General features: G+C 39.1%; 2 protein-coding genes and 4 pseudogenes across 2 annotated transcripts; all 6 read left to right on the top strand.

Annotated features, from left to right (window-relative positions):
• Positions 1-1,244: 1,244 nt before the first annotated feature.
• On the top strand, positions 1,245-5,259 carry LOC149100817 (uncharacterized). The gene is made up of 7 exons (XM_089276297.1): positions 1,245-1,740; positions 2,756-2,818; positions 3,386-3,448; positions 3,962-4,024; positions 4,367-4,393; positions 4,888-4,923; positions 5,149-5,259. Exons 1-7 carry the CDS (start codon positions 1,465-1,467, stop codon positions 5,257-5,259), a joined length of 639 nt encoding a protein of 212 aa, XP_089132423.1. The 5' UTR covers positions 1,245-1,464.
• A 265-nt stretch (positions 5,260-5,524) lies between these two features.
• LOC149100818 (uncharacterized) lies at positions 5,525-6,484 on the top strand (annotated as a pseudogene).
• A 2,770-nt stretch (positions 6,485-9,254) lies between these two features.
• Positions 9,255-9,373, top strand: LOC149100819 (5S ribosomal RNA; annotated as a pseudogene).
• A 558-nt stretch (positions 9,374-9,931) lies between these two features.
• Positions 9,932-11,437, top strand: LOC149100820 (uncharacterized; annotated as a pseudogene).
• Positions 11,438-11,536: 99 nt separating this feature from the next.
• LOC149100821 (uncharacterized) lies at positions 11,537-12,476 on the top strand. Its single transcript, XM_089276120.1, has one exon. The coding sequence runs from the start codon at positions 11,635-11,637 to the stop codon at positions 12,454-12,456; it is 822 nt and encodes a 273-aa protein (XP_089132246.1). The 5' UTR covers positions 11,537-11,634; the 3' UTR covers positions 12,457-12,476.
• Positions 12,477-18,485: 6,009 nt separating this feature from the next.
• Positions 18,486-19,610, top strand: LOC149100822 (uncharacterized; annotated as a pseudogene).
• Positions 19,611-27,545: the final 7,935 nt, after the last annotated feature.

Below are 27,545 nucleotides of genomic sequence, written 5' to 3' on the forward strand. Positions count from 1 at the left end.
CTAAAAATATGCCAAAACGTCATAAAAACAGATGCATACAAGTGCGTCCCAAATGTACCTGTAACAGCTTTTTTTCTGAAGAAAAAAAAAACCGCGTAGGGGAAATCAGTTGTTACACGGAAATAAAAAAAAAATTGAGCCAAAGAAAGCCAAGACTTATTTCTGTTGAAAGCATAAATTGTTTGTAGCGTTTCAATGTAATATGAAAACGAAAGAGGCTTACACTGATCCGTGAATTATGCATTTACTTACGCGTGATTTGTGAACCAACGACTTTTGCGGGAATAATTGTTCACTTTTTTTTGGAGATTTTAGAGTCATTAAAGCTCGTAAAGTACAGCAAACTAGATGTAAAACCTGCCCATTCCACGCGCTTGCGGCTGGAGGACTGAGAACTAACCACAGCGACAGTGAATCAGGAGGGCCTAGAATCTAGTCTGTCACGATGTGTCACGGCATTTCGATGCATCAAAATGGAGGGCTCTGTATGTTTTGCGAAACGTGGATAGAATTTGTATTTTTATGTGACACATGATTTAGCCTTTGCATTTTTATGTGAAAAGTGATTTTTTCTGTGAACGTGAAGCTGTTTTCGAATTTTTTTGTGATGCGTGAAAAGGCTAATTACTTATGCGTGAAATTGTCTTCAGACGAGGTATAGGGGACCCTCTTGTTTCTGTTTAGTACATATTCGTTGTAAAGATTTAAAAAAAAAGATAGAAATAAAACAGTTCAATTTGCTATCATAATGAAGTATCTTATTACGATAAAATATATTAACACTACATGTCTGAAAGCCAAATTTCAACCCACTTCGTACATATACCACACCTAGAAATTTTTTCATTAAAATTACAGAGTAAAACATTTTTGGTTAGGGTTTGTTGTATGGAAACATCGATAAACCTCTCGGGAATCTCGGTAATTGTTACATCGCGAGTTTTACTGAGTGTTTTGATTGTGACCTGTGACCTGTGACCTGTGAAAGAAACCTGCCGGTATTACTTGACATTGGTTGTCAAATGTATTCTGGTTTTAAAAGATTGGGTTGGAATTGTACTTAAGTAACCTTATTTGAAGTCTTATTTAATAAGCTTATGAAAGAGGTAAGGTAGCGGGAGTTTAGAAGGGTTTCGCTGCGGTGAGGTAAGCTTGTTTATTAAACGTTAAGCTTAAGAGTTTTTCACTTACGTGAGACAAGACGATGGTGTCTAACATGTTTGTAAGGTGAGTGAATGTTATTCTTTTGCTGTTTCGTCAAGAGTCTAAGCCTTCAGTGACCTTTTGAACTTTTTATTAGAAATAAATGTGGACTTTGTAGGTTAAGAAACGAAGGGAATTAGGCATAACCTTTCTAGAAATAGTTTTATATTAGCTTATGCAGTAGGCTTGTTAATAAACTAAAGCATATTTATTATAATTTTTACTTTCATTTCAGCTTATTAATATTCTTACATCTTTTTTATGCAGGATGGGAGTAACTCCATTTTAACAAACTACTTCAAGGTAGCCCTTTTTCCAAGTGCGCTTTTTTCAAAAGCAGTGAAGCTTTGTAACAGCTACGAGGAGGGACACCTCCTACCTCCATCTTTTGCGAAGCAGAGACAGAGGAGGACCATTTCCTCCTCAACATTTAACTTTCTGAGAGGCCTCAACCCTCAAAATGTCCAACATCAGGACGTGATTGCAGGAAAACTCGACAACTGGTTGGAAACAAAAGCAAGGCCATCTATAGAGAAGGTACCAAATTGAAAGATAATTATTGTGGTTTCTTTTAGATCTATGTATTATTAGATAGCTCCACACATTACTGTATGATGTTGTAATTTTCACAGGTGCCCACTCTTCAAGGGGACATTTTATTTTGAAGCAAATTACACAAAACAAGACAATGCCATGATATAATTTTAACCTTATTATGTCTGGCAGGAAAAATTATCAGCTGAAAAAAATGATGACAAAGTATTGCATCAGGTAAATGGATCTTTAAAGGTTGTAGCATTTTTTATTTATTTATATGAGAATAGTCCATGCTTGGCACAGCTTTAAAGTAAAGGATGCTTGTTTTGAGTAGAGCAAAGTTCATCCCCCTGGGAGTTTGTAAATGTTATCATTCAAACACACAGTCAAAACTCCCATAAGTGACCACCCAAAATGTTAATCCTAGGTGGTCGCTTACGAGAGAGGTTAGACCATATTGGGTCAAAATTCTGCCTCGTTAGCATAAAGTAACTGCAGAAACTTACCCGTGTTTTTAAACGTTTTATTCCTTAAAAAAAATCAATTTCGAGAAAAAATCCTGTACTTGCCATTCAGAAATTACCTCTCTTGTACTACCCAGGAATGCAATATGGTTACAACACCTTATTATCCAATTTACCCTCTATTATCTGTCAAGTGGTTGCTTATGGGACATTGAAAACAAAAGAAAATTTTAGCTCTAAGAGTTTAGGTTCAGCTCCAAGAGTGGTCCGAGTTGCTTAGTACAGGTTCCAAATACAGTGTATAGTTCTTGTAGTTGTATCCAAAAAGGGTCAAGTTGTTCTTGCTGGGGTGTTCTGACAGTAGACAACCATAATTATGATTGAGCAAAACTTATTTTATTGGTGTTCTTGTAATAATTAGCCTGTTGGCCTCTAAGTAACTTTTAAGATTTCTAAGTAACATAAATTGAACATCCTACAACATTGTCAATTTCACCTTTTTTTTTATCTTCCTGTACTAAAATTAATTGGTTTTAATTATTGTTTTGCAGAAACATGAAGAAGAACAATTAAAAAACCAAAAACTGTCCACTTCCTTGAACACAATGGAAAAGGTGATTAAATATATTTTTGAACTTTGTCTACTTCTGCTTTATTAAAACCCTTTACCCCCAAGGCGAACGGTAGTTTTTCCAACATCAACAAATAAAGACACTCAGCCTGTGTACAATACACCATTTGAAAGTCACTGATCAGCTTATTTAAGAATTGACATCAGCAGCCATGGAGGAGGTTGACATTTTGAGAGAAATTGCTTTAAATTACAAAAATGAACAACTTCAAAACTGTGTTAACTTCTACTTTATTAGGTATACCCCTAAACTATAGCTTACTTAGCAGCTCTTAGTGCATAGCTTAATATGAAACAAGTCTTGCATTCCATTGGCATCCCAAAAAGGGAACTAAAAACTTGTTTGGGTGGTCAATCAAGTCTTAGATAGGAGGGGGTCACAATTTTATGATTTCAATGAGCAGATCTTCACAAGACAATTTTTGTGGCCAAACTTTATAGAAATCTATCAAATATTCACAAACTTAAGTTATGACGTTGTGTGCCAATTGGCACTCTTGGGGAGTAAAGGGTTCATAATTAATAAATTGATATTTTATGTCTTGTGCAGAAATATCAGAGCAGTGTGAATGAAATTTCAAAGTTACAAAAAGAAATCATTGAACAAAAAGAGGTTTGGAAGATTTATATTAATTTAATTAATAACAATTTATTATTTTATCATATAATGCAACATCTCAGAATAATTATTGCATGTATGATGTACAGTCGAACTTTTATTGAGTGCCACCCAGTGACACCAAGTCCCATGAAGCTGTTTCCTTTTGCTCTCAGCTGACAAGAGAAACATACTGAGTCGCCTGGCCAGACAACCTCCTTTTAAACTTTTTTTAACTTTTGCCACTCTCTTTGTTTTCTTGTGTTGTTTTATTAATTGATCACTCAGTAATTATAGACTATTTGGACTGATTTCCATGTTTTGGCACTTTGGAATACTATCAGGAAAGAGCAACATGAAACATCAAAGTTCTTACAATTGCTCTAATTCTCTTCTTCCTACACGAACCCTACAACAGGTAGGCATCTTTGGAGACCCACCCAATAAATGGTACTTATTCCCCTTGCTCTAAAAAATCAGGTGGAAGACTAAATTGACTTCTGCAACTCGCTTTGATTTAATGTAGAGTTGGTAAAAACTAAAGAAAAGATAATACTGTTCTTGAAGACCAAGGTTCAGAGTTTAAACCAGGTAAATGTGTAAGTTTAAACAGGTGACTTAAAGATGACTTAAAGATGACTTGAAGATGATTCATTGAATAATAAATTGATCTAAAGATCGTATTTTTTACTATGGACCATGGTTGTAGCAAATTGAAATTGCTCCCAGGCCAAAGTAGCACCTTGTGATTTCCCCTTTCCATGTTTTTTTTTTTTGGGGGGGGGGGGGGGGCGGGGGGTTAACCAAAGATTTTATGCCCAAAATGGCCAAAATGCAGGCACTATGGTTTTATTCTGAATTTTATCAATTATAAAATCTATATCTTAACAGCCTAAAGCATTAACAAATTATTATTTTCATTCATTTTGCCAGCCTGAAGACTCAGAGGAAAGCTCAACTGTAAGTCCAACTATTGTGTGTGCATTTTTACATGTTACTCTACAAAGTTCCATATGGGGAGGCTGAGCCCTGAGTTTCAACCCCTTACCCTTTTGTATACTGTTTTGATAGAAAAGGTATCCCTTTTGTAAGAATACTATCTGTATCTTCTCCTAAAATATAACACGGGGAAACATTTACAGTGCATTTTCTGAAACTGGGGCCACCCAGACAATGAAAACCAATCAGATGGCAGAAGTGAAACAATAGATTCCAATATTTTCATATCCAGCCAATCAAATGTCTGGTACAAAACAATGAAATCTCAACTTGTTTGTTGACGCTTACACAATTACAGAGTTGCTTCTGAATAAATTATCAAGCTCAAACCATTATAAAATAGAGTAGGGTAAACTATAATCTTGAAGAATTTGAATTAACTTAGCAGTTACACAGAAGAGAGAACAAGCAAATTTCGATGAACGATAAAACCAGTGTCTACTTGTACTTCTTAGGTGCAGAAGAAACAAACCAAACATCTCAAACCAATGGTAAGGTGTTTTTCAGTTCAAGTGGTCTATAATCGATCAGATCTTCTTCATATTCTCTCCACACATGCCTAGTCGCATATGTCCATGGCATGAAGAGTTACATATCAAGTACCTAATGTGTGATGATTAAGCTCTGTCTGTAGCTCAGTGGTTTCAGTTCCCAACTGGTATTTATATTGAATCTGTTTGGAACTCATATTTATCATTACTCTGGTTTCGTCATAGCCATCGAAAAACACCTTAGAGTCTGTTAAAGCCGCTTATGAAACAGACAAGGAGCTCATCAATGAGTTGCGAGACAAACAGGTAACACTAGCAGTTGCTAATGGCAAGTGAAGTGCTGCCAGGTGATTTATGAAAAAAAATAATGACTAAGTTATATTATATATAATTATAATAAGAACCTTTCCAGAATCATGTAGAGTTGAAAAAAGTTGACAATGTTATGATGAAATTCATTGTCAGTAACAGGACAGATGCGTGAAAAACTGGCGTCAATTTGTTTTTTACAATAGCAAATTGTGAAATTGTCTGCTCTCACTTGTTGACGCGTTGCATAAATTATAAATTCCTGTGTCTGTCCGTTTTTTGACAATGAAAATTAGCCAATGAGCCAATTGGTCTCGAAGATCTTAAAGCTGGGATTGAAAAGGAAATCAACGATACGATGAAAGTCTTTCAAGATCTTGGAGATAACGTATATTTGTTGGAGCTGGAAACCAAAGCTGATGGAGAGCTTCTTGTAAGCAACGGGTTCGGCATCGACGAGTTTCATATTGATTGCTCTCCTCCTCATGGAAAGTTTTTGAATGTCAGTATCTTGGGCCTTCGCTCCTATGTACATGACGATTAAGTTACATTTGCTTTAATGGAGTATGGAGTATTGAAAAGCGACGTGATCCGTCTCAAATATAAAGCCGACCACGATTTGGCCGGTATGGAAAACGGCAATCGCCTTGTTAAACTGGTGTATGACAAACCATCTTTGCCGTATTCTATGCGTATTGGAGGTAAGTGGTGCAAGACCATTCACAATAATCAGCAACCCGTGTGTCTGGAATGCAAGGAACTTGGGCATACTAGGAAAAAGTGCCCGATGATTCGCTGCAGAGTGTGTAAGCAGCTAGGACATATGTCGTGTAATTGTGATCAGAGGGAAGAGAATGATCAAGACGAGCCCAGCGCTGAACGAGATGGCGCCGCAGCTGTTGTACAGCACGATGCACAGCGAGGGGTGCCAAGTGAGTATGAAGAAGACTTAGAGAAGGCTACTCGTACGAATAATAATCAAGTAAATGAAAGTCAATCTGCTAAGAAAATTACACTGAGAAAATGGACCATGAGGAAAGCACAAGGATTAAAACGACAACACACAACTGACACTGATTCTGACGGCAAGGCTAGCGTCTCCGTTCGTCGTCAGAGAATTCATCCTCCGCCAAACCTTTCTAATGCAAGAAGAAAGGAGAAAAAGACTGGCACGGCTACCGATCATAAGTCGCCTGCAAGTTAGTTTTCTTTTTTTCATAACGAACAATGGACCGGGACTTTATAACCATCTTCCTCTCTTTACTCATGACAATTATTTTAACTGTTAAAGGGGCTTCGCTTCCCTGATCGACGGAAAATGGCTTTTTCCTATTTTCTTCGAAACAGACTAGATATAATTCTACTTCAAGAAACTCATTGGACTGTTGACATGGAAATGCAAATCAAACGCGAGTGGATCGGTGATGTTATTTTTAATCAGGGCACAAATACTGCGAGAGGTGTTGCTATCCTTATTCATTCACGCCTTGAGTGTACTCTGAGTCCAACACGAAGTGACAATGAAGGTCGCATTTTAAATATTGTTCTGGAACTTGATTATCACACCTTGAACATCATAAACATTTACGCGCCTCAAACGGACAGCCATCGACGAATTTTCTTTTCTAGTTTGGATGGTTTCATATCCGAGGAGTTTGATAACATCATCGGTGGTGACTATAATTGCATCTGAAACGTAAGGTTGGATAAATTCGGTGGAAATCCAAACCCTGGAAATTTTGCTGCCACAACTCTTCATGGAATTTGCACGCGACATAACATATCTGATATTTGGATATGGTTGGCCATTCGTTTCAAAATTACGACAGGGTATACGTGGGTTTTTCTGCGGCGTATACTTGTTTACATACGTTACGTATGGGCTTTAAGCTCATATATACGACCATTTAGATCGCGTATATTCGCATTTTTAAAGGGCCACACATTTGCGTAAATTCAAGCACGGGGATATGCGAAATAAATGCCCAAACAGACGCGTCTTACAAGGACCAATATATAAGCGTGCTAAAATGCGCGTATATGCGGGTCTCGTAAATTACGTTTTATATGCCAGCATGAAATGTGCCTTTTAAGAGAATGGCATTTCATGTATGATAGCAATGAAAATTACTTTAACTAGGAATCGTCAATATGGCGGCAGTGGTAAAATGCCTTGTCTTGCTCTATCTGCTATTTAATGTTTGTTACTGCAGCTCTCCAGTGAATGAACTTCTAGAAACAGTTATCGGAAGTTTACGCCTGAACACCTTAAGGAGACTTCTTTCAGAGGAAAAAGCACACTGGAAACATTTCACTTCATACTTTCTTCGTATCTCCAATCTTCGTCTTGGAAAGATGTCCCTCGCACTGGACTATTCGTTGCAGCGTATCGATCGAGACATACCCAGTTTTCAAAAGGAACTGCTAACGGCTTGGCACCGACATAAGGATTACCGCGAGCGGACCGGATCCGCTGAGTCCGTCACTGACATCCTTAATAAGCCCCTGTTCTATTCAGACAAAAATCCGCGCACCTTATCTAGAACAACAGAAGAACTGAGAGAGCTATTTGTCGCTCTTCCCCCAGAATGGTCCCAAAAGATTTGTACTGCCTCAGTATGGCCGCCGCCTACCTTGAAACCTTCTTTTGGTATTGTGAACTCAAGCCCTGGACAAACGCCCATCGCTATTTCACTGTGCAGGACGCGTCACTTTTACACACGCTTGCTGCAAGCCGAGAGGCCTGTTATCCCTGCTGTAGACCATTGGAAGCAGAAACTTTAATCAGAACGCTGCTTACGCTAAACAATGGAAAGCTTTATATCCACCGCTAATCAACAACAAACACGGTGATCTAAACTGGAAGATCACCCACAGAGTTCTCACCACCACCTTGTCTTTAAACAGGATCGGGGTGTATGCCACACCGTATTGTCACCGATGTGGTGCTACCGACACCTTAGAGCACGCCATACTCCATTGCCCATTATGGATAGTAATCCATAATTTCTGGAACCAGATACAGACATATGTGGATAAAATCACTGATCGAAAACTGACGTTCACCACAGAAGTAAAGTTATTTGGAAAAGTGAAAACGAACGATAACCCTTTAACACCGAGAGCACTAGATTTTGTTAACTGGACAATAACATTGGCCCGCTGGGCTATCTATAAATCCGCTGTCAACTACCGAACAAAGAACTTGACATACGCGCCCCAAACGTTGTTTAAAGCTATGGTGAGATCGCATCTGCGTTTCCAATACAAGTTATATAAGTCAAGACACACACAATATTATTTCCCGCATCATTGGTGTTTAGGAGAAGCTTTTGCAAAAGTAGAAAATGACACTCATATTTACATTGTGATAAAACTATTATGTATTAACATATGATGTAAATTAACGTGAACCCAAATGAGAACACTGAGGAAGGTTGAAGAATCTCATTTATTTTAATGACACTATTGTAAAAACGAGGATATTTAATAAGTTGATGAATTAACTAGAGCATTGTAAATGAAAAAGCTCTTAGAGCCTTTTTAGAAAAAAAACCGGTTATCGTCCGATCACCGAAGTCATGTCCTGTTGGAAGGCGTCAGTAGTTAGCTGGGTGACCCCCTGGGAATACACCATGTTGTAGACTTCTGGAACCATTTTTGGACTGGACTCTTCAGAGAAGATTTCCCTACGCCTCCACATCATTGACCCCTCTGTTTTTAATTTTTTTATTATTATTATTTTTCCAGCAAGTTGACAGCATATTAGAACATTTTCTTGTTTGATTACAGTTCTGCATCACTGACCACCACACTAGAGGTAATCTCTTGAATGTGGCTTTGATGACTGACCATTGGAGAATTGCCCTTTTGTGATTTGAAGTTTTAGCTGGCTTTGGAATTTCTTGGTGAGGTAGCCGAGATGTAATTACAATTTCATCACAACAGCAATTAAACGCCCTTCTTCCAAGGGACTTAAAGGAGAGTCCAAGCAATTGAGCGACTTTTGACTTGTTTCTTTGGTCTACGACCACACCACAGGGAACGTACCGGTTTTCGTCCGATCACCGAAGTCAAGTCCTGTTGGGCGGCGTCAGTACCTGGCTGGGTGACCACCTGAGAATACGCCGTGTTGTAGACTTTTGGACCCATTTTTGAACTGGACTCTTCAGAGAAAATTTCCATACGCCTCCCTATCATTGATCCTTCTGTTTTCAAAATGCTTTTATTTTTCCAGCAAGTTGACAGCATATTGGAACATTTTCTTGTTTGATTACAGTGCTGCAACACTGAGCACCACACTAGAGGTAATCTCTTGAATGTGGCTTTGATGACTGACCATTGGACAATTGCGCTTTTGTGATTTGAAGTTTTAGCTGGCTTTGGAATTTCTTGGTGAGGTAGCCGAGATGTAATTGCAATTTCAACACAACAGCAATTAAACGCCCTTCTTCCAAGAGACTTAAAGGAGAGTCCAAGGAATTGAGCAACTTTTGACTTGTTTGTTACGTTTACGACCACACCACAGGGAACGTACCGGTTCTCGTCCGCGTGCTCTCTTTGCTCTGTGTGGAATCCTTGCCTATTCTAGGCATTCGAGTTCTTAGAATACCATATAGTGTTTGCTAAGAGGTTTTTTTTTTGTTCAGCTGTTATAATATTTTGCGGAAAAGTCGTTGTGATCTATAGCTATTGAAGTTTGATCGTTTTCACTTTCGGAACGCCAACATGGCGGACCGAAAGGGAAGAAGCGTGACGTTTTGAACACCCGATCGAATCGGTCTTGGAGACGTTAAGGCTGGAATCCAGAACGAAATCCAAGATTCAATTGTTGTGTTTCAAGATCTGGGAGATGGTGTATACCTTTTGGAGCTGGAGTCAAGAGGTGATGCGGAAGTACTTATGAATAATGGCTTCGACATCGAGGAATATCATATTGATTGCTCCACACCTCATGGCAAGTTTTTAAATGTAAGCATAATTGGTCTCCGTTCCTATGAGGAAGATGAAGAAGTCAAATCTGCGTTAGACGAAAACGGCGAGTTGAAAAGTGAAGTGATTCGTCTAAAATAGAAGGTAGACCATGAACTGGCTGGATTGGAAAATGGCAACCGTTTAGTCGAGATGATCTTGGATAAACCTTCCATTCCATATTCCTTGCGTATCAGTGGGGAATGGTGCCGTATCATTCACAACAATCAGCAGCCCGTGTGCATTGAAGGCAGTGAGCTTGGACACACAAGGAGAAATTGTCCAAAGATTCGTTGCCGAGTTTGCAAGCAATTAGGACATCTGCTACAACTGTGATCAACGAGAGGAGCAAGATGGCGAAGCGCCTAATGCTCAACCAGAAGTAAATGAGGAACAGCCAGAGGCAAGCGGTGGACAGCCTGATGAAGAAGTGATAAAAGAACTCAGGGAAGCAGAATTTTCAGCCCGGAGAAGCTTTATAACTAAGATTGATGTACGAACAAGGATGAGAGATACACTAGCAAAATATCACATACTTAGTAATGGCAATGAGGCACTTAAATAATTGCTAAATTGCACAGAAATGGTTGTTTTGCGCCTGCTACAAACAGTAAATGAACGTTGTCTGTACTAGACCTTGTGACTTCAATGATTTAGCAGGGGAAGGCTACACATACTTGACATTTAACTCTTACATGCGTGAAATACTTGGTTGAAGAATGGTGCAATTAGATTCTGATCGTGGCTAATCTTGTGGATTTCAGCTTGAGGAAGAATTGTTAAGGATACTTAATTTCGAAAAGAACATGAAGTGCAATGGTGTAGAGGTGTTACTGACGGCATGGAAAACCCAGCATGAGAAGTTACAGGAGTTCATCTCACAGCAATTTTCATAGCGGAAGGATGAAATCACTGGTATGCAAACAAACTTTGAAGAGGTTTCTTCCAAAGTAACTTTGTCTGCCGTAATGATATAAGTACTGTCATGTTGGCGTTTTCTTTTATGTTTACAGATTTACCAATATCTCTGATCCAACCATCAGCTCAGCCCAGTCTATTTGAAGTTAACAGGACAGGGTTAATTGTGTACATATTCTCTTTTCCTCCACCATCAGGTGCTGTTCTGTTAAAGACCATGCCACAATTATTCCTAACAAAGGTGCACAAGAAGAAGGAAGGCAAGAATCAAGGTGTCTTTGCTGTAATTTCATCTGATGAGGTGGGTACACAATAAGGCTCTAAAATCTAAATTCTTAAATGTATAGAATGTTGTGCCCTTAAAAGAATCATGGGGAGCTCATACAAAATCTTCCAATCCTTAAACCAGCTGGGGTGACACTGGGTCTAGCTTTCGGCGAGGTCGGACGTCTTCTGAAGCGCTCCGCCTTCAAAGCAAATGTAATCCTCCTAGGGAGCCCGAGAGCTGAGAAAATGGCAGATGAACAACAAGCAACCAAGGAAAGCTCCACTCGCAAAAGAAGAAAACGAAGTAAAGGTTCGCAAACTGATAATGAGGACAGCGAGATAGAATATTGCCACGGCTGTACAAACATGGCGGAATCATTCGCCGAGATTAACAGCAAACCTGACAAGGCCTTAACCTGCATCGGAGAAATGGAAGTACTCAAACAAAAACAAGAAAACCTGGAGAAAAAGAACAAGGAGCTAGAAGATAGCCTGAGTTTTGCCCATACTTCAATTGAAGGGCTACAAAAAAAGCTGGCTACTCAAGAACTTGCCATCAACGAGCTAAACAAAAGTGTGATCTCATTAACAAAACAAGCTAACGAAGAAAAGCAACGAGCCATCAAGCTTGAAAGTCACAGTCGGCGAAATAATCTCAATTTCTTCAATCTACCTGAGCAAAAGAATGAATCGGCAGAAAAATCTGAAAAAATCTTGAGAAAGTTCATTGAGGAAAACCTCAAAATAAGCAAAGAAGATGCAAGCGAGATCTATTTGGAGCGCGTTCACCGCGTCGGAAAACCAGCTAATTCCTCAGATGAAAAACCTAGACCACTTATTGCAAAATTTTCCTTTTACAAAGACAAGGAGTTTGTCTTATCTCGGGCAAAATATCTTAAAGGAACTTATTTCGCTGTGGCATGCGATTTCCCGAAAGAAATCGTCGACAAGAGAAAAGCACTTGTCCCGATTCTTAAAGACGCAAAGAAGAGAGGTCAAGACGCAAAACTCATCTTCGACAAACTGTACATCAATGGACAAGTATACACTCCAACCGAATCGCTATAGTCCTTCCAACGGAGCTAACGTAAGATATATATTTTTTTTCTCTTCTCTTGTTTCTCTAGGTTCCTTGCTCAGCTAAGCCCAGTTTAAAGGTTAGTTTGTAGATCTCGCTAATGTTTGCCTACAGAGGTCTAGTTAAATACCGAGCAGCATGTGCTCTCTTCATGTTATGTTTAGTCCCCACGTTCGAGTCACCCCGTTTATATAGTTTAACTTTAATTTCGCATTTTATTTCATTGTTTCTAGTGTGTTTGCCGTGTTTGTTGACAGTTCAAAATCGCTATTTAGCATCTTTCTCAATGAATCACATAGAATCTGTGCTGCAAAAAACCCATGACTGTTCCTTTTAGACTCTCCTTTTGTTCTTTGAATGTAAGAGGTTTAAACCAAGCTAGAAAGAGGCGGCGGGTGTTCAGATGGCTTCATAACCAAAAATTCGACGTCGCTTTTTTACAAGAAACCTATTCATCCAAAAGTGTCGAAGAAATATGGAAAGCTGAATGGGGAGGGAAAATTTATTATAGCCACGGTACCACGCATTCAAAAGGTGTGATGGTATTGTTCAAGCCAAATTTAGATTTTGAAATCGAAAGCGCCATCGCTGACAAGAAAGGTCGGTATCTGTTGCTAAAAACCAACATGTTTGAATCGTCCTTCTTGCTAAGCAATATTTACGCGCCAAATGACATTACCGCTCAGACAGCGTTTTTTCGTAACCTTGACAACATTCTTTTACCGTATGCAGATTCACAAATCATCTTGGGAGGCGACTTGAATTGCTCATTAGCACCTATAGATAAAACAGGTGGAGCTCCAGTTCAAAAGAAACAAAAAGTCATTGATGAGATTGAAGGCTTAGTCGGACGATTCAAACTTCAAGACATTTGGAGAGATCAACATCCCAACAAAAAACAATACACATGGCGCGATAATTCCTTGAAAGTGCAATGTCGTTTGGATTACTGGCTTGTTTCGAAAGAATTGCCGTCTGCCATTGATATAAACATCATCAACCCCACAATATCCGATCACAGCGCTATCGCTTTTACTTTACAATCCAAAGAATATGCTAAACGGGGACCCGGGTTTTGGAAAATTAACAACTCGTTGTTAAAAGACGCAAACTTCATTAATGAGCTCAAAAGCAAAATACCCGAATACAAAAATAAACACAGCTATCTCGCTGACAAAGGCCTGTACTGGGACATGCTCAAAATGGAGATAAGAGGATTTTGCGTCCAATATTCAAAAAGGAAAAATAGAATAAAAAGAAATAAGGAACGCGACCTTCAAAAAGAAATTGACGACATGATGACCTTACTGCAATCAAATAGATCAAAAGAAAACATTGCGAAGCTTTACCAATTAAGAGCCCAACTCAACCAGATTGCTGAATATAAAACGGAAGGAGCAATGATTAGAAGTAGAATACGTTGGCATGAACAAGGGGAGAAAAACACCAAATACTTTTTAAATCTCGAAAAAAGGAGGTTCACAAAAACACATATAACTAGACTTAAAACGGACGAAGAAAGGGAAACTACCTGTGAAAATGAGATTTTAGAAATGCAAAGAGCATTTTATGAAAATTTGTATGCAAAGGTCCCCTGCAATAGTGACACACATAATGCCTTCCTACAAGACCCTAACCTGGTTAAGTTAGAAGAGCACGACCTGCATGAGCTTGAACAGCTTTTATCTAAAAGCGAGTGTTTCAATGTCCTCAAACAGTGTGCCAAAAACAAATGCCCAGGCAGTGATGGCCTCTCGGTTGAGTTTTATTTGCACTTCTGGCATCTACTCGGCGAAGAAATGGTAGAAAGTTTTAATTACGCCCATAAATTAGGAAAACTAAATATCACTCAAAGACAAGATATAATAAAGGTCATACCAAAAAAACGAAAGAACCGGCTGTATTTAGAAAATTGGAGACCATTAACGTTACTTAATGTTGATTATAAAATAGCAACAAAATCAATAGCTCACAGAATCGCTAAAGTCCTTCCCAAATTAATAAATGAAGACCAAACTGGCTATGTCAAGGGCCGCTACATAGGACAGAATATTAGACTCATCAATGACATCATGAAGATAACTGAGCTGGAAAACATTCCCGGCATGGCGATTTTTATTGACTTTAAAAAAGCCTTCGACACCGTTGACTGGAACTTCCTTTTTAAGACCTTGGAGGCTTTAAATTTCGGCCCTCAGTTACAACAGTGGATTCGAACCTTTTACGCTGACTGTTCAAGCTGTGTAACAAATAATGGTTACGCCTCCGCTTTCTTTAATCTACAAAGAGGTGTTCGCCAAGGGTGCCCACTTTCTGGCTCCCTGTTTGTGCTCTGCGCCGAAATTCTCGCTAACGCAATAAGGTCTAATGCAGGTATCCAAGGAATCAATATTTACGGAAAAGAATTCAAAATTTCACAATACGCAGACGATACCACTGTTTTTGTTTCCGATAGTATATCTGCCCAAAATTTATTCCAACTGTTCAATGCCTTTCAAAACTGCTCAGGTCTCGAAGTAAACAAAAGTAAAACAGAGGGCATGTGGCTGGGCGCAAACAAAAACAACTTGGAGGAACCTCTAGACATAACATGGCCAAAAGATCCCATACTTGCGCTCGGTATACACTTCTCCTATGATGAAGAGGCTGCCTTTCAAAAGAACTTTGAACAGAAATTGTCTTCAATGACTTCCCTACTTAACCTGTGGTACCCTAGGAACTTAACTCTACATGGCCGTATTGTCATCCTAAAAGCACTAGCCCTTTCCAAACTTATTTATAACACCGCTGTCCTCCCTGTTACATCTAATTTCATTCAAAATGTTAATAAAGTTATATCCCAATTCGTATGGCGCAAGAAAACCCCAAAGATAAAGCAAACCACAATGATTGGACCGAGAGCAAAAGGAGGTCTTGGAATGCCTGATTTTGATGCAATAAACAACGCTCTCAAAGCGACCTGGATCCGAAGACTTGATAACGGTTACCCTTCCGCGAGCTGGACGCATATCCCTGTTACCATGTTAGAAAAATGTGGTGGCAAATTTCTCCTTAAGTGCAATTTTGATCTCAAAAATCTCAATGTAAGAATTCCTCTCAAATTTTACGAGAAAGCCTTGTTGGCTTGGCAGTCAATCAATTTGTTTACTCCGTCCTCAGAAGAGGAAATACTTGATGAAATTCTTTGGAACAATAGATTCATCAGGATTGGTAACTACTCAGTGTACTACAAAGAATGGCATGAAGCGGGTGTAGAAAAAATTAGAGATATCTTCAACGGTGACACATTTACATCTTACCGAGATTTCTGCTCTCACTTTGCCCTTAAAACTAACTTTCTAACCTATTACGGTTTATGCCAAGCAATTCCATCTAACTGGATTAAAACTTTGAAAGGCAAATTACAGCCGCATTCGAAGGAACCTACAAACATGGATAGAATTCCCCTTGAGAAGCTCTCTTGCAAACTTGCTACTAACTACCTTGTTGAAAAGAGGTTCGTTTCTGCCACCGCCGAAAAAAGACTGAAAAGAGCTAATTTGAACGACCAGCAAATTTATCAAACGTACATGATGCCTTTCAAGGCCACTAAAGATATTCAACTCTCGATGTTTCAGTTCAAGATTGTACACCATATTTTACCCACCAATGCTGCATTACATAAATTCGGTATTAAAGAGCACGACCGCTGTCATTTATGTGCTGAAAAGCAAACAATTACACATCTCTTCGTAACTTGCCCCAACGTCCAGCTGTTTTGGACAGAGTTTACTGATTGGTGGTACAGAAAAAACAATACTGTAATCACGCTCTCTGAAGCACAAATACTTTACGGCATCACAGACACCGTGCCTCTGTGTCTCGGTTTAAACCTCTGTACAATAATTGCAAAATATTATATTTACACCGCTTCAAAAAATGAGGAAGATTATTTCTTAGACGCTTTCTTGGCTATCCTTAAAAATAAAATAGAAATAGAAACTAGCAGAGCAAAGGTGGAAGTTAAACTGTAAATATAGCTAAATATACTGTAAATTGTCGCTTTTTTGTCATTTTTTTTTTTTTTTTTTTTTTTTTTTTTTTTTTTTGCAGTTTTCACTAGTTCTAGTAACCGTAGTAAAAGTTTGTAGTAATTGTCCGCGATTAAAAAGTAGTGTAACGTAAGCGGTTTAAATAATACTGTTGTTCCGTCAAGCATTGTAATTAGAGCAAGTTGTAATTAGCGTAAGTAGCTGTATTGTTGTAGTTTTATACGTAGTTTTTTGTAATTAATAATGTAAGTATGCGTGCTGTAAAAAATAGATAATTAATAATAATAAAAAAATAAAAAAAATAAAAAAAAAAAAACCAGCTGGGGTGCCTGACCCCTCAGCAAGAGCACCATGTATTTCCATGAACATCTGTAAGATACAATTAGTCTATAATTATAGCTGTGATTGTGATCTGCATCCATGTTTGTGAGTTTGTGGGTTGTTTTGTTTTACTGTCCCATTCTCATTGGCTGAGAAAAACATGCGATTTAGAGCAAAAAATAGTGCGATTCGTGAATAAATCGCACCACTGAGAGCCAATCAGATTGCAAGGATAGCCAGTGATTTCAAAATGGATTTAATAAAGAAAGGAATAAATGGTCGCAGTCATAAAGAATCAATAATTCTGTTGCTATGGGAGTGCAACAACACTTCTACGTGCGTAATCCAACAAATATACTTATTTTAGACCCAATGGCTCTTTAACTACGCAAACGTTTAATGAAATGGTTTAAAAGGCGTCTCATATACTCTACAGGTAAAAGCCGTGGAAGGTTTATTAAGTTTTCAAATACAATCGGCCATCGATCAATCAACGGACTTTGTTTCGACGCCGTAATGAAACAAATATATTTTTCTCAAATATCTCAATTTGTTCAGTAATTTCCTAAAATTTGCGAGCACCCGGCTAGTACGTAGCGATTGTACTGAGAGATGGAAGAAAATGCGGGCTCATTTTCGGAACAGCGGCTAATGTAGTAGCTTTGGCCGAGGAGGTCTGGGTACTCAAGCTCGTTTTGTGCTGCTCGTTTTAACGATCTGAATTACAAGTTTCACTCACAGAAGTTACACTTCTATTGAACCAAGTCAGGGTTCACTTCCTTTGTGGGTTGAAGTAGCCTTAAACGGAATCTTCTTACTACGATCTCAGATCTGTACGGCTTTTTCTGCCCAGATCTCGAATTTCGTAGAGTGAACAGAGTGAAATCATCCGCCAGTTTTGAATCTTGCCTCGGCATTTCACAACGGCGTATGCTGCAAGTGATGCAGAGATGCTGATTGAAGAAGGTTTTGATGTCGGCGATACCCACTTGGACTGTCACCCACCATAATCATGGTCAATGTACCAGTGTCAGTATCAAGGGTTTACGATCTTACAATGCTGACAATCGCTAAAAGGAAATCGCTTAGTGAAGATTTTTTTTGGATCAAGAATTCAATTCAGTATTCTCTTTATATCAGTGGTGAGTGATGTTGCATAATACACTATAATACACTGTGACAAGCAACCTCTTTGTAGTAGTGCCAGGAGCTTGGTCGTGTATGCAAGAGATACCCACAGATTGTATGCAAAAGTTGTAAAAGAGAAAGGACACAGTCATGTCCGACGCTTGCATGAAGAGACATGCTCACTTGGAGGGACCCGAGGAGGAGGAATTTTAAGTCTAAGGATGAGGTGAAAGACAAGTTGCCTGTTTATATTGAGGCCAATAACGCTGGTGACACTGGTGGCCCTACAACACATTTGTTGTTTTTCAGAATCTTGGCAAAGATGAATTTCTGAAGTCTCAATGCGCAATCTGACTCAATTTATGCAACGACACTCTGTTCTTTTCCATGTTTAATTACAGCCCTGCTAATTAGTACTCTGACAGTTATCTCTTGAATGTGGCGTCAATGACTGACCATTACAAAATTCCACTTTTTTGATCTGAAGTTTTAGTTGGGTTTGGAATCTCTTTGTTAGGTCATGGTAATGTACAGTAGTTGCAACTTCATCAGAACAGGAAAGAAAGGCCATCCTTCCAACAGACTCAACAGAGAGTACAAGTAATTGAGGAACTGCTTTCCACTTGTTTCTGTGATATCTGTGGAATTGTTGCCTATTTTGGGCCATTGAGATCTCATAATACTATATATAGTTTGCTAAAAACCTTGCTCTCTGTTGTATTAGTTTGTGGACAAATCTATGTGATCTATAGAGTTAGAAGTTTTGCAGTTTTCACCTTCTGGAATGCTTATATGGCGGACTAAAAGAAGCAAAGCGCGACGTTTCGAATGCCTCGGTGAACTGGTGTTGGAGTTTCGAAGGCTGAAATTCAAAAAGAAATTTACCACTCCTTCATAGTATTTCAAGATTTAGTAGATGACGTGTATCTTTTGGGGCTGGAGACAAAAGTTGATGCCTCACTACTTGTCAACAACGGTTTAAATGTTGAGGAATTTCATATTGGGTGCTCACCGCCACATGGGAAGTTCTTAAATTAATGTGAGCATAATGGGCCACCCTTAATATGTGGACGATGGACAGGTGGAGCCTGCGCTAAGCAAATACAGCGAGCTCAAAAGCGAAGTGATCCGCTTAAAATACAAGGTTGACCATGAACTGGCTGGAATAGAAAATGGCAATTAACGACCATTTAGTCAAGACGATATTGGCTAAACAGTCTATACCATATTCCATGCGTATTGGTGGGGACTGGAACCACATAATTCATAATACCCAGCAGCCCATCTGAACTGAATGCAGCCAGCTTGGGCACAATAGAAAATGCTGCCCAAAGATTTGTGGCAGAATATGTACATGTAAGCTGTTGGGACATATTATGTCCTACACCTGCGATCAGCAAAAAGAGGATGATGATGAAGAACCTGACTTACAACCAGAAGCGAACGATGCACAATCAGAATCAACTGATGTACAGCCAGAGGCAGCTGAAGGAGACATTGAAAACACACATGAAGATATTTGCCCGAATAACAATTACATGGAAAATGAGAAACCAGATTCTCATCCAGAAGAAATGGATATTTACTATGAAAAAGTTCAGGGTTTAAAAAGACAGCATGGCACAGACGCCGGTTCATTCCTGTTTGGCATCACGAAAAAGTAAGCTACAAAGGCAAAGGATAACTCTATATCCACCGCTGATTACCCATAAACACAGAGATGTCAACTGAAAGATTGTTCACCCAGTTCTACCCACAGCCTCATCTCTCAACAGGATCGGCCTGTATGCAACCCTGAACTGTCACCTATATGGTGTTACTGACACTTTAGAGCATGCCATGCTTAAATGTTCTGATCTGATCACTGAAGCGGGCGGCGTCAGTACCTGGCCGGGAATACGCCGTGTTGTAGACTTTTGGACCAATTTTTGACTTTTCAGAAAGGATTTCTATTCCCCTTTGCTATTCAACGTGTTTTTTTTTTTTTTTTTTTTTTCTAATAATTGGTGCATAGCGATACTGCTTCTGTTTTTGTTCGCTTCACCATACTGACTAATGGTCTGGAGGTTGTATTTTGAATGTGGCTTTTCAGACTGACACTTAGAGAATTCCACCTTTTTGTTCTTAAGTTTAAGTAAGGTTTGGAATCTCTTCATTGGGTGCGTGAGATTTAATTGCAACCCCATACCAACTGGAATTAGACAGACTCTATAGAGCCCAAGTAATTAAGCAACGTTCCACTTGTTTCTTTCGCCTACGACCACGGCACAGGGAAAGTAGTGGTTCATATTCGATCATTGAAGTCAAGTCTTGTTGGGCGGCGTCAGTACCTGGCAGCTGGGGAACCACCTACATGTAGGAATACGCTGTGTTGTAGACTCTTGGACAATTTTTTTTTACTTTTCAGAGAATAGTTCCCTAGGCCTCCACATAATTGTTCCCTCTCCTATTTCTTTAAATTTTTTCACCCAATTGCTGGGATATTCAACACTCTTTTGTTTCCTATGTTCGATTTCAGCCCTGCTGCACTGACCAATAAAGTAAAGGTAATCTCTTGAATGTAGCTTTGATGCCTAACATCAGGGAATTCCCCCATTTTCATTTTAGGGTTTAGTTAGGCTTGGAATCTCTTCCTTCAGGAATTTTCAAAACGCCTTCTTCTACCAGAGTTCATGGAGAGTCCAAGTAATTCGACAACTTTCCACTTATTTCGTTCATTTATAACCACACCACAGTAAAAGTACCCGCTCTTCTCCAATCACCAAAGTCAAGTCCTGTTAGGCAGTATCAATACGCAAATAAATCGATAGTCTGAAGGAAGTCTGATCACAGGCAAAGTGGCACATCGGGCCAGAGCACATCTTGGTTTCTGTAGCATGACGCGACTAGGACTAAACTCTACTCCCACTGGACGGGATGCTAGTCCATCGCAGCCACCTCCCCCTGAATTAAAATTTCCAAGTACCCATTTATACACCTGGATGGAGAGAGGCACTGTGAGAAGAAAGAACACAAGACAATGTCCCCAGACTCAAACCAGGACCACTCGAAGCAGAGACGAGTGCACTAACCATGAGGCCAACGCACCTCCACAAACAGACTTTATTGGGAGTCTGAGTAATTAAAGGGTCATTGACATAGTAAAGTACATGTGCAGTCTTGATTGACAGCAATTTCTTTTTAACAATAGAATTCGTACACCATGATGCCTGCCACCACAAATTCTATCTTTTCATCAGTCTACGTCACTACATAGTCACATGAGATATCCGCGGTGCTGGTCAGTGCTTAGCGTTTTGCTGGAAAGTAAGCTTTAGCAGAACGAGAACCAAAAGTGCTTGTCCAAAAAGATTTGTTCAAACTGTATTTAGAAATAAAATCAATTCAACATGTGGCTTTTGGTGTATTTTAATTTGTAGCAACGTTAATTGTGAACTATTTACAAGGGTACAAATGTTATTAAAGATAAAAAAACCCGAACATTAATTTTCGACTTTATTACAAGAAACTCACCTTATACCCAGTCCCTGCAGATACGATGACTTGATTGACTCAAAAACATTCAGGTGTTTTTTTTTTTTTTAATCACATTTTAAGCCTTGTAAGTAATTTTTTCTTCTAAACCTAAAGCGAATATCATTACGTTTTCTGTTCTTTTCATAATCCTGCTTTGCAAGAACCTTGCCTTTCTTCTTGCCATAACTACTCGAAGACTCAGTTGATTCTTTGCTTGATTCTTTGGTTGACGACGCTTTTGAGATTCCGCCATTATTAACTCGAATTTAGAGCCTGGGGATTAGTCTTAATAGGCCTGGTTACTAAGGCCAGATGAGGTCACCGAAACAAATGAATGGCTGTAGAATAGCGAAATTTATAGGAATCTTTACACTTATTTTGTCAAGTTAAAGGTTTGCTGTTATTACTGTTAGACATATTTCAACTCTACTGCAACTTGAAGTCAATTTTCCTCTGTTTCTGTACTTGTTTAGACATCAGAAATGTGCTTGTCCCACGGACAAGTCATGTTTAAGATTTACATGTCCGAACTAAATTTCTACTTGTCCCGGACAGTCAGACAGAGGTTTTGGCGCACCCTGTTTAGCGAGTGTTTCTCTCTTTAAATTAACGAAAGTCCTTGCTATCCTACTTTTATCTTACTAAGTTTTATTCCGGGAAGGAGGGTAGGCGTCATTTTTCTATTACTGAAAATTTTTCCCGGCAGTTTTGGGCAATTCTCTCCAAGTATATGAACAAGGAAAGTCCTCAACAAGAAGGTCATGAGGTCGGAGCCCCTGCCATTCCACCCACAGTTGTGGATGAAAACAAAGGTCTTGTTCAAAACTTGTCGAAAGTGGACAAAACCATGAGGCAAACGGCCACTATTTTAGCAAGACTATGTGACAAATCGCTTCCATAAAGCGACAGCCCACCAGGCAAGAAAAGATCAAGTTCTGCTGTTGATGAACCGGGGTCACCTGACTCTGACTCTAATACAACTCTAATACAAAGAAAACAGAAGTGCGATAGAATTCCATTTGATGAACATACCAGTCTCCATGGAAGCGATTCCTTTGGTGATGAAGACGATGTCAAAATGCTCACAGAGCATTCTCGGGCCAACGGCCAAAAAGGGTGGGAAAACTCAACCGCGGAGACAAAGCCTCTCCAAGATATCGCCAATGGCTTGAATGACGATGATGCCACCGGCGAGAAAATTAAACAGGAACTGGCCGACATACCAGTCAAACGATGAGATTAAAAACTGTCCTCAGACAAAATAAAAAGTATGATTAATAGGTAAAAAAGACTGGAAAAATTGAGGCGATATTAAGGGTGGGTGCAATTGCCAACTCAATTCTAAACAAAGGAGGACTGATCTGCAGCTATCTACCCTGCAACAAATTATACTTACAGTTGCGATTGCAACACTGCAACCAACTAATATGCTGGTCGTAAACCCCTCTAGTTTAACCAATAATTCCAAGGCCATCACTCAGTTGATTCTATAGCCATACTTGGACACCTGAACAATCAACCATCCTAAATTTGCGGGGAACAAATAAAACCTGCTTTAAAATCGGAATACTCTGCTATAATTATGCTCTGCAGGATTGTCTTTAGGCAGCCAGTATCTTTTGGGAATGATTTGGCCAAAAACCTGTTAGAAACCAGGGAAGCCAGCAAAATTAGCCACTCTGTGGGGCACTCCTACTGCCAGTCCACCTACAAAGGGAGCCAACATTCTTCTAGCCATTCTGCCCATTATGCTAAAAGTCCCAAGAGGGATATTTTTTATACAAGGGACACAATAGGCCCTTCAAAAGGAAACAACCGCAGAGCGCAGACAAGAAATAATGGATCAAGTACTTCAAATAAAAAACTCAATTCATGCCACAGTTTTCAGGCGGGACAGGTTGCTGTTAAATTTGCAGCATGGAGAGAACTCATTAGTGATAGAGTATAATCTTGTCTGATATTTTGGGTGTGGGTATTGATTGTATTATCACCCCTATCCAGCACAGACTACCTCTCCCAATTTGGTGACCCACCATCATTTTAAAATGGGTTCTCTTCACACAATCACAAAACTTGTAACAAAAAACTGTTTCATGGCCTCAACTGATTTGAAGAATACCTATTGTTCAATTCCCATTAAAACTGACAATCAAAAATTTTTGTGCTTTAAATGGGATGAAGACCTCTATGAACTCACATCTTTATACCCAATGGTTGATTGTGTGCACCAAGACAGTCCACTAAAATACTTAAAACCTCCTCTAGCTGCCTTACACGGACAGCACACCTTGATGACCTTTATTTACAAGGTCAGAATTCTGAACAGTATATGGCAAATTTTATTGGCAGCATAGTGTTATTTGACACACTGGGTTTGGTGGTACACCCTCAGAAATCTACTTTTCTCTCTACTCAGGTGCTTTACATTTTGGGGTTTGTTATTAATTCAGTACAGTTCAGCCGACCAGAGATAAAGCTGTTGATTTAAGAACTGTTTGTGCCATCTTACTTGCAACTTAACCTCCCCAACTACTAGGGAAGTAGCAAGTGCTCTTGGGAACATTGTCTCAAGTTTTCCTAGGGTGATGCATGAACCCCTATACTACAGAAATTTGGAAAAGTGTAAAATGGCCCTAAAACAGAAAAGGGTAAGTTTGATTCACTCATGTCCTTATCACAAAAAGCAAAACATAAACTGCAGTGGTGGGTTCACAATGTGTAAAGTTCACATAATGCAATTTCACACTTGCCATTTGAGCATCAAATTAACACAGAGGCTTCCCCCTTAGGTGGGGGGCAGAATGCAAAGGGGTATCCTCTGGTGCAAACTGGGCATAAATCGAATGTAAACACCACATTAACCACCTGAAAATGTTGGCCATATACTTTGTTTTACAGACCTTCATTAAAGACAAAGTTCACATGCACATCCAAACATCATGTGATAACACTACTGCAGTCAACATTATTAATGATAGGGAACCAGTAATTCAGACTCTTGTAATTCTATAGCAACAGAAATTTGGTAGTGGTGTGTGAGTAGGGACATATGGCTCAGAGTAGCTCATATCCCTGGAAAACAAACCCTTCTTGCAGATGTTGAATCTCGCCGAAACCAAAGGGAATCAGAATGGAAGCTTGGCAATAAAACATTTCTAAATGCTTTAAGAAGTCTGTTTCAAAGCTGACATGGCCTACAGTATTTGCCTCACTCACATAAGTCTCCAATTCCCAAAGAATGTTTCTTACAGACCAGACCACCAAGCTGTAATGCTAAAGATGCATTCACCTGACAGTAGTCTGAGCTAAATTTTTATGCATTTCCCCCTTTCAGTGTTCTTTCTGCTGTGTTGAGCAAAATACAGAACCTGCAAGCATTGGGAGTTTGTGTGCTACCAGAGTGGCCAACACAAGGATGGTATCCGAAAGCTCTTCAAATGCTCAAAAAGGACCCATTCCACCTCAAAGCAAGGAAAGACCTTCTACAATTACCAAGTCACCCCTGGGAAACTCATCCACTTTGGGCCAAACTAAACCTACTAGTCTATCTCTTTTCAGGGAGGGACTACATCAAAATAATTTTCCATCAAGTGCAAAGGACATACTTAAGGCCTCCTGGAGAGCAGGTCCTTCAAAGCAATATCAAACCTACTTAACAAGATGGCATCAGTACTGCATTAAAAAGAACACTGATGTTTTTTTTTTTAACCTGGTGTGAACAACTGTATTGAATTTCTAGTTCAGTTATATGACTCTGGATTGGGATACAGTGCAAAAAATAGAGCAGGTTCAGTCCATTTATCAATACTTTTACTGCAGAATGGAGAGAAATTTGAAGAGAATCCCGTTGGTTGTTCATTGCATGAAAGTGATATTTGAAGCCATCACTTCCCAAATGTAGCAAAATTTGGGATGTTCAGGTTGTCTTAGATTATTTGGGTACTTTTGATGTGTCCAGTTTGTTAACACTTAAGGATATTACATAAAAGTTAACTGTTACTGTGCCTCACCATCAGCCAGTGAGTCCAAACAATTCATAGGTTTGACACCAACTACATTCAAGACATGGAGGATAGATACCGAATGACTGTCCTTGAAAAATGAAAACAGACATGACTAAACCTGGATGACACCTGGCACCGATAGATCTGCTTGCTTTTAAAGACAACAAGAAATTTTGTGTAGTACATCATCTCAGAAAGCACTTAGAACAAACAAAGCAGTTCAAAAGCAGCATACAGCTCTGCAGCACTGACTAACACTCCAAAGGTTATTTCTCTAATGTGGCTTTGTTTACTGACCATTAGAGAATTCCACTGTTTTAAATGTCAAGTTTTTGCTAAATTTGGAATCTCTTTGTTAGATCATAGAGATGTAGCTGCAACTTCATCACAACAGGAATCAAGACTGATTCCGCTCAAAGTGCAAGCAATATGTCCAAAAATTATTCACTAAAAATCGATTCATAGCACAATAACCTTTGGAATACTATTTCAAATAACTCACTTTAATTCATTTCTCTAAGTGACCTCATGATTAAATTCTCAGGCATTCTCAAGAACGTTAATGTCAAACCTCATAAGAATGCTTAAAGCAAAATGTCCCCTAGCCATCTCGGGGTTACACCCCAGCATTACATTTGCCGGTACCCTTTTATACACCTGAGTGGAGAGAGGCACCTTGAGAGTAAAGCGTCTTGCTCAAGAATAAGGCAGGACTCAAACCCAGGCCACTCGATCCAGAGACAAGCACATTAACCATCGACCACCACACCTTCACAAACACACTTTTTAGAGAGTCCAAGCACTTAAGCAACTCTCCACTTGTTTCTTTCATCTTCAACCACACCTTTGATCACTGAAGTCAAGTCCTGTTGGGCGGCATCAGTACCTGGCTGGGTAATCACCTGGGAATATGTCATGTTGTAGACTTTGGGACCAATTTTGGACTTTTCAAAGAAGATTTCCATATGCCTCCACATCACTGTTCCTTCTGCTATTCAAAATATTTTTATTTCTTCTCCAATAAATCAATTGATTGCATATTACAACACTCTGTTGTGTTCCATGCTTGACTACGGCCCTCTACACTGACCAATACACTAAAGGTTATCTCATGTAAGAGACTTTATAGAGAGTTCCAGTAATTAAGCAGATTTCGACTTGTTACTTTTGTCTCTCAATAACACATTATACAATTATTTACTTTTACCCTAAATTTGGAATTTTCAACTCAGTCAACTGATAAAAGAATAGTGAAAATACCTTTGTGCATAGTCCATCAAAATACTATCGTTCTCTTGCGATTGGTCTAAATGCATCATGTGACTAAATATACCCCAACTAAAAGTGGGAAATATCCAAGTGTTGTGAAAATATTTGAAGGATAATAAACAGAATGGCCTTCATTTGACTTTGAAAATAGGCAAAGATATTTACCCTTGGCATTATCTGTACCTTGAAGCTCTTAGAAAACTGTTTGCTTCCGCAAATTGATAATGTCCGTGGACAAATCATCATATTGCTTAATACTTTTCATAGAAATGCATGAGTCAAGGGTAGAAAAGGAGACTCAATGGAAGCCTTTTCTTTTGTATTTCCCTCCATTCTATTCACAGGTTTGGTCTATTCAAAGGTTTGGGATATCATTAAAAGCCAGCTAGTGGCTAATTTCACTAGCAGAACAATGGTTTATCACCACCTGGAATTTCATTAGAGAACAAAGACTTGGGGTCTTTCTAAAAGTGCACAGCTTGAGCACAAATAAACGAAAAGCCTAAAGCCAAACAGACCAGTACATCTCTCTGCTGGTCTGTCTGTCTGTCTGTCTGTCTGTCTGACAGTCTGTCTGTCTGTCTTTCTTACAAATATCTCACAACAGAAGTTCTTTTATGGTTGCAAAAAAGCAATCTAGCAAAACAACAAATCTGACATGAACTGTAACAAGAAATGAGGGAAAACATACCTTTGGGAGTATTGCAGCTGTTCTTTTGTGATTACCACAGATCTCTTCATCATCAGTAATCTTTTTCTTCCTCCTTATTTTCCCTGTAGTTCATATGTTAAAAGGAGCATATAAACATA

This window comes from Orbicella faveolata, unplaced genomic scaffold (assembly GCF_042242905.1).
Source record: "Orbicella faveolata isolate gen_17 unplaced genomic scaffold, um_ofav_v1 contig_4, whole genome shotgun sequence".
NCBI classification, from domain to species: domain Eukaryota; kingdom Metazoa; phylum Cnidaria; class Anthozoa; order Scleractinia; family Merulinidae; genus Orbicella; species Orbicella faveolata.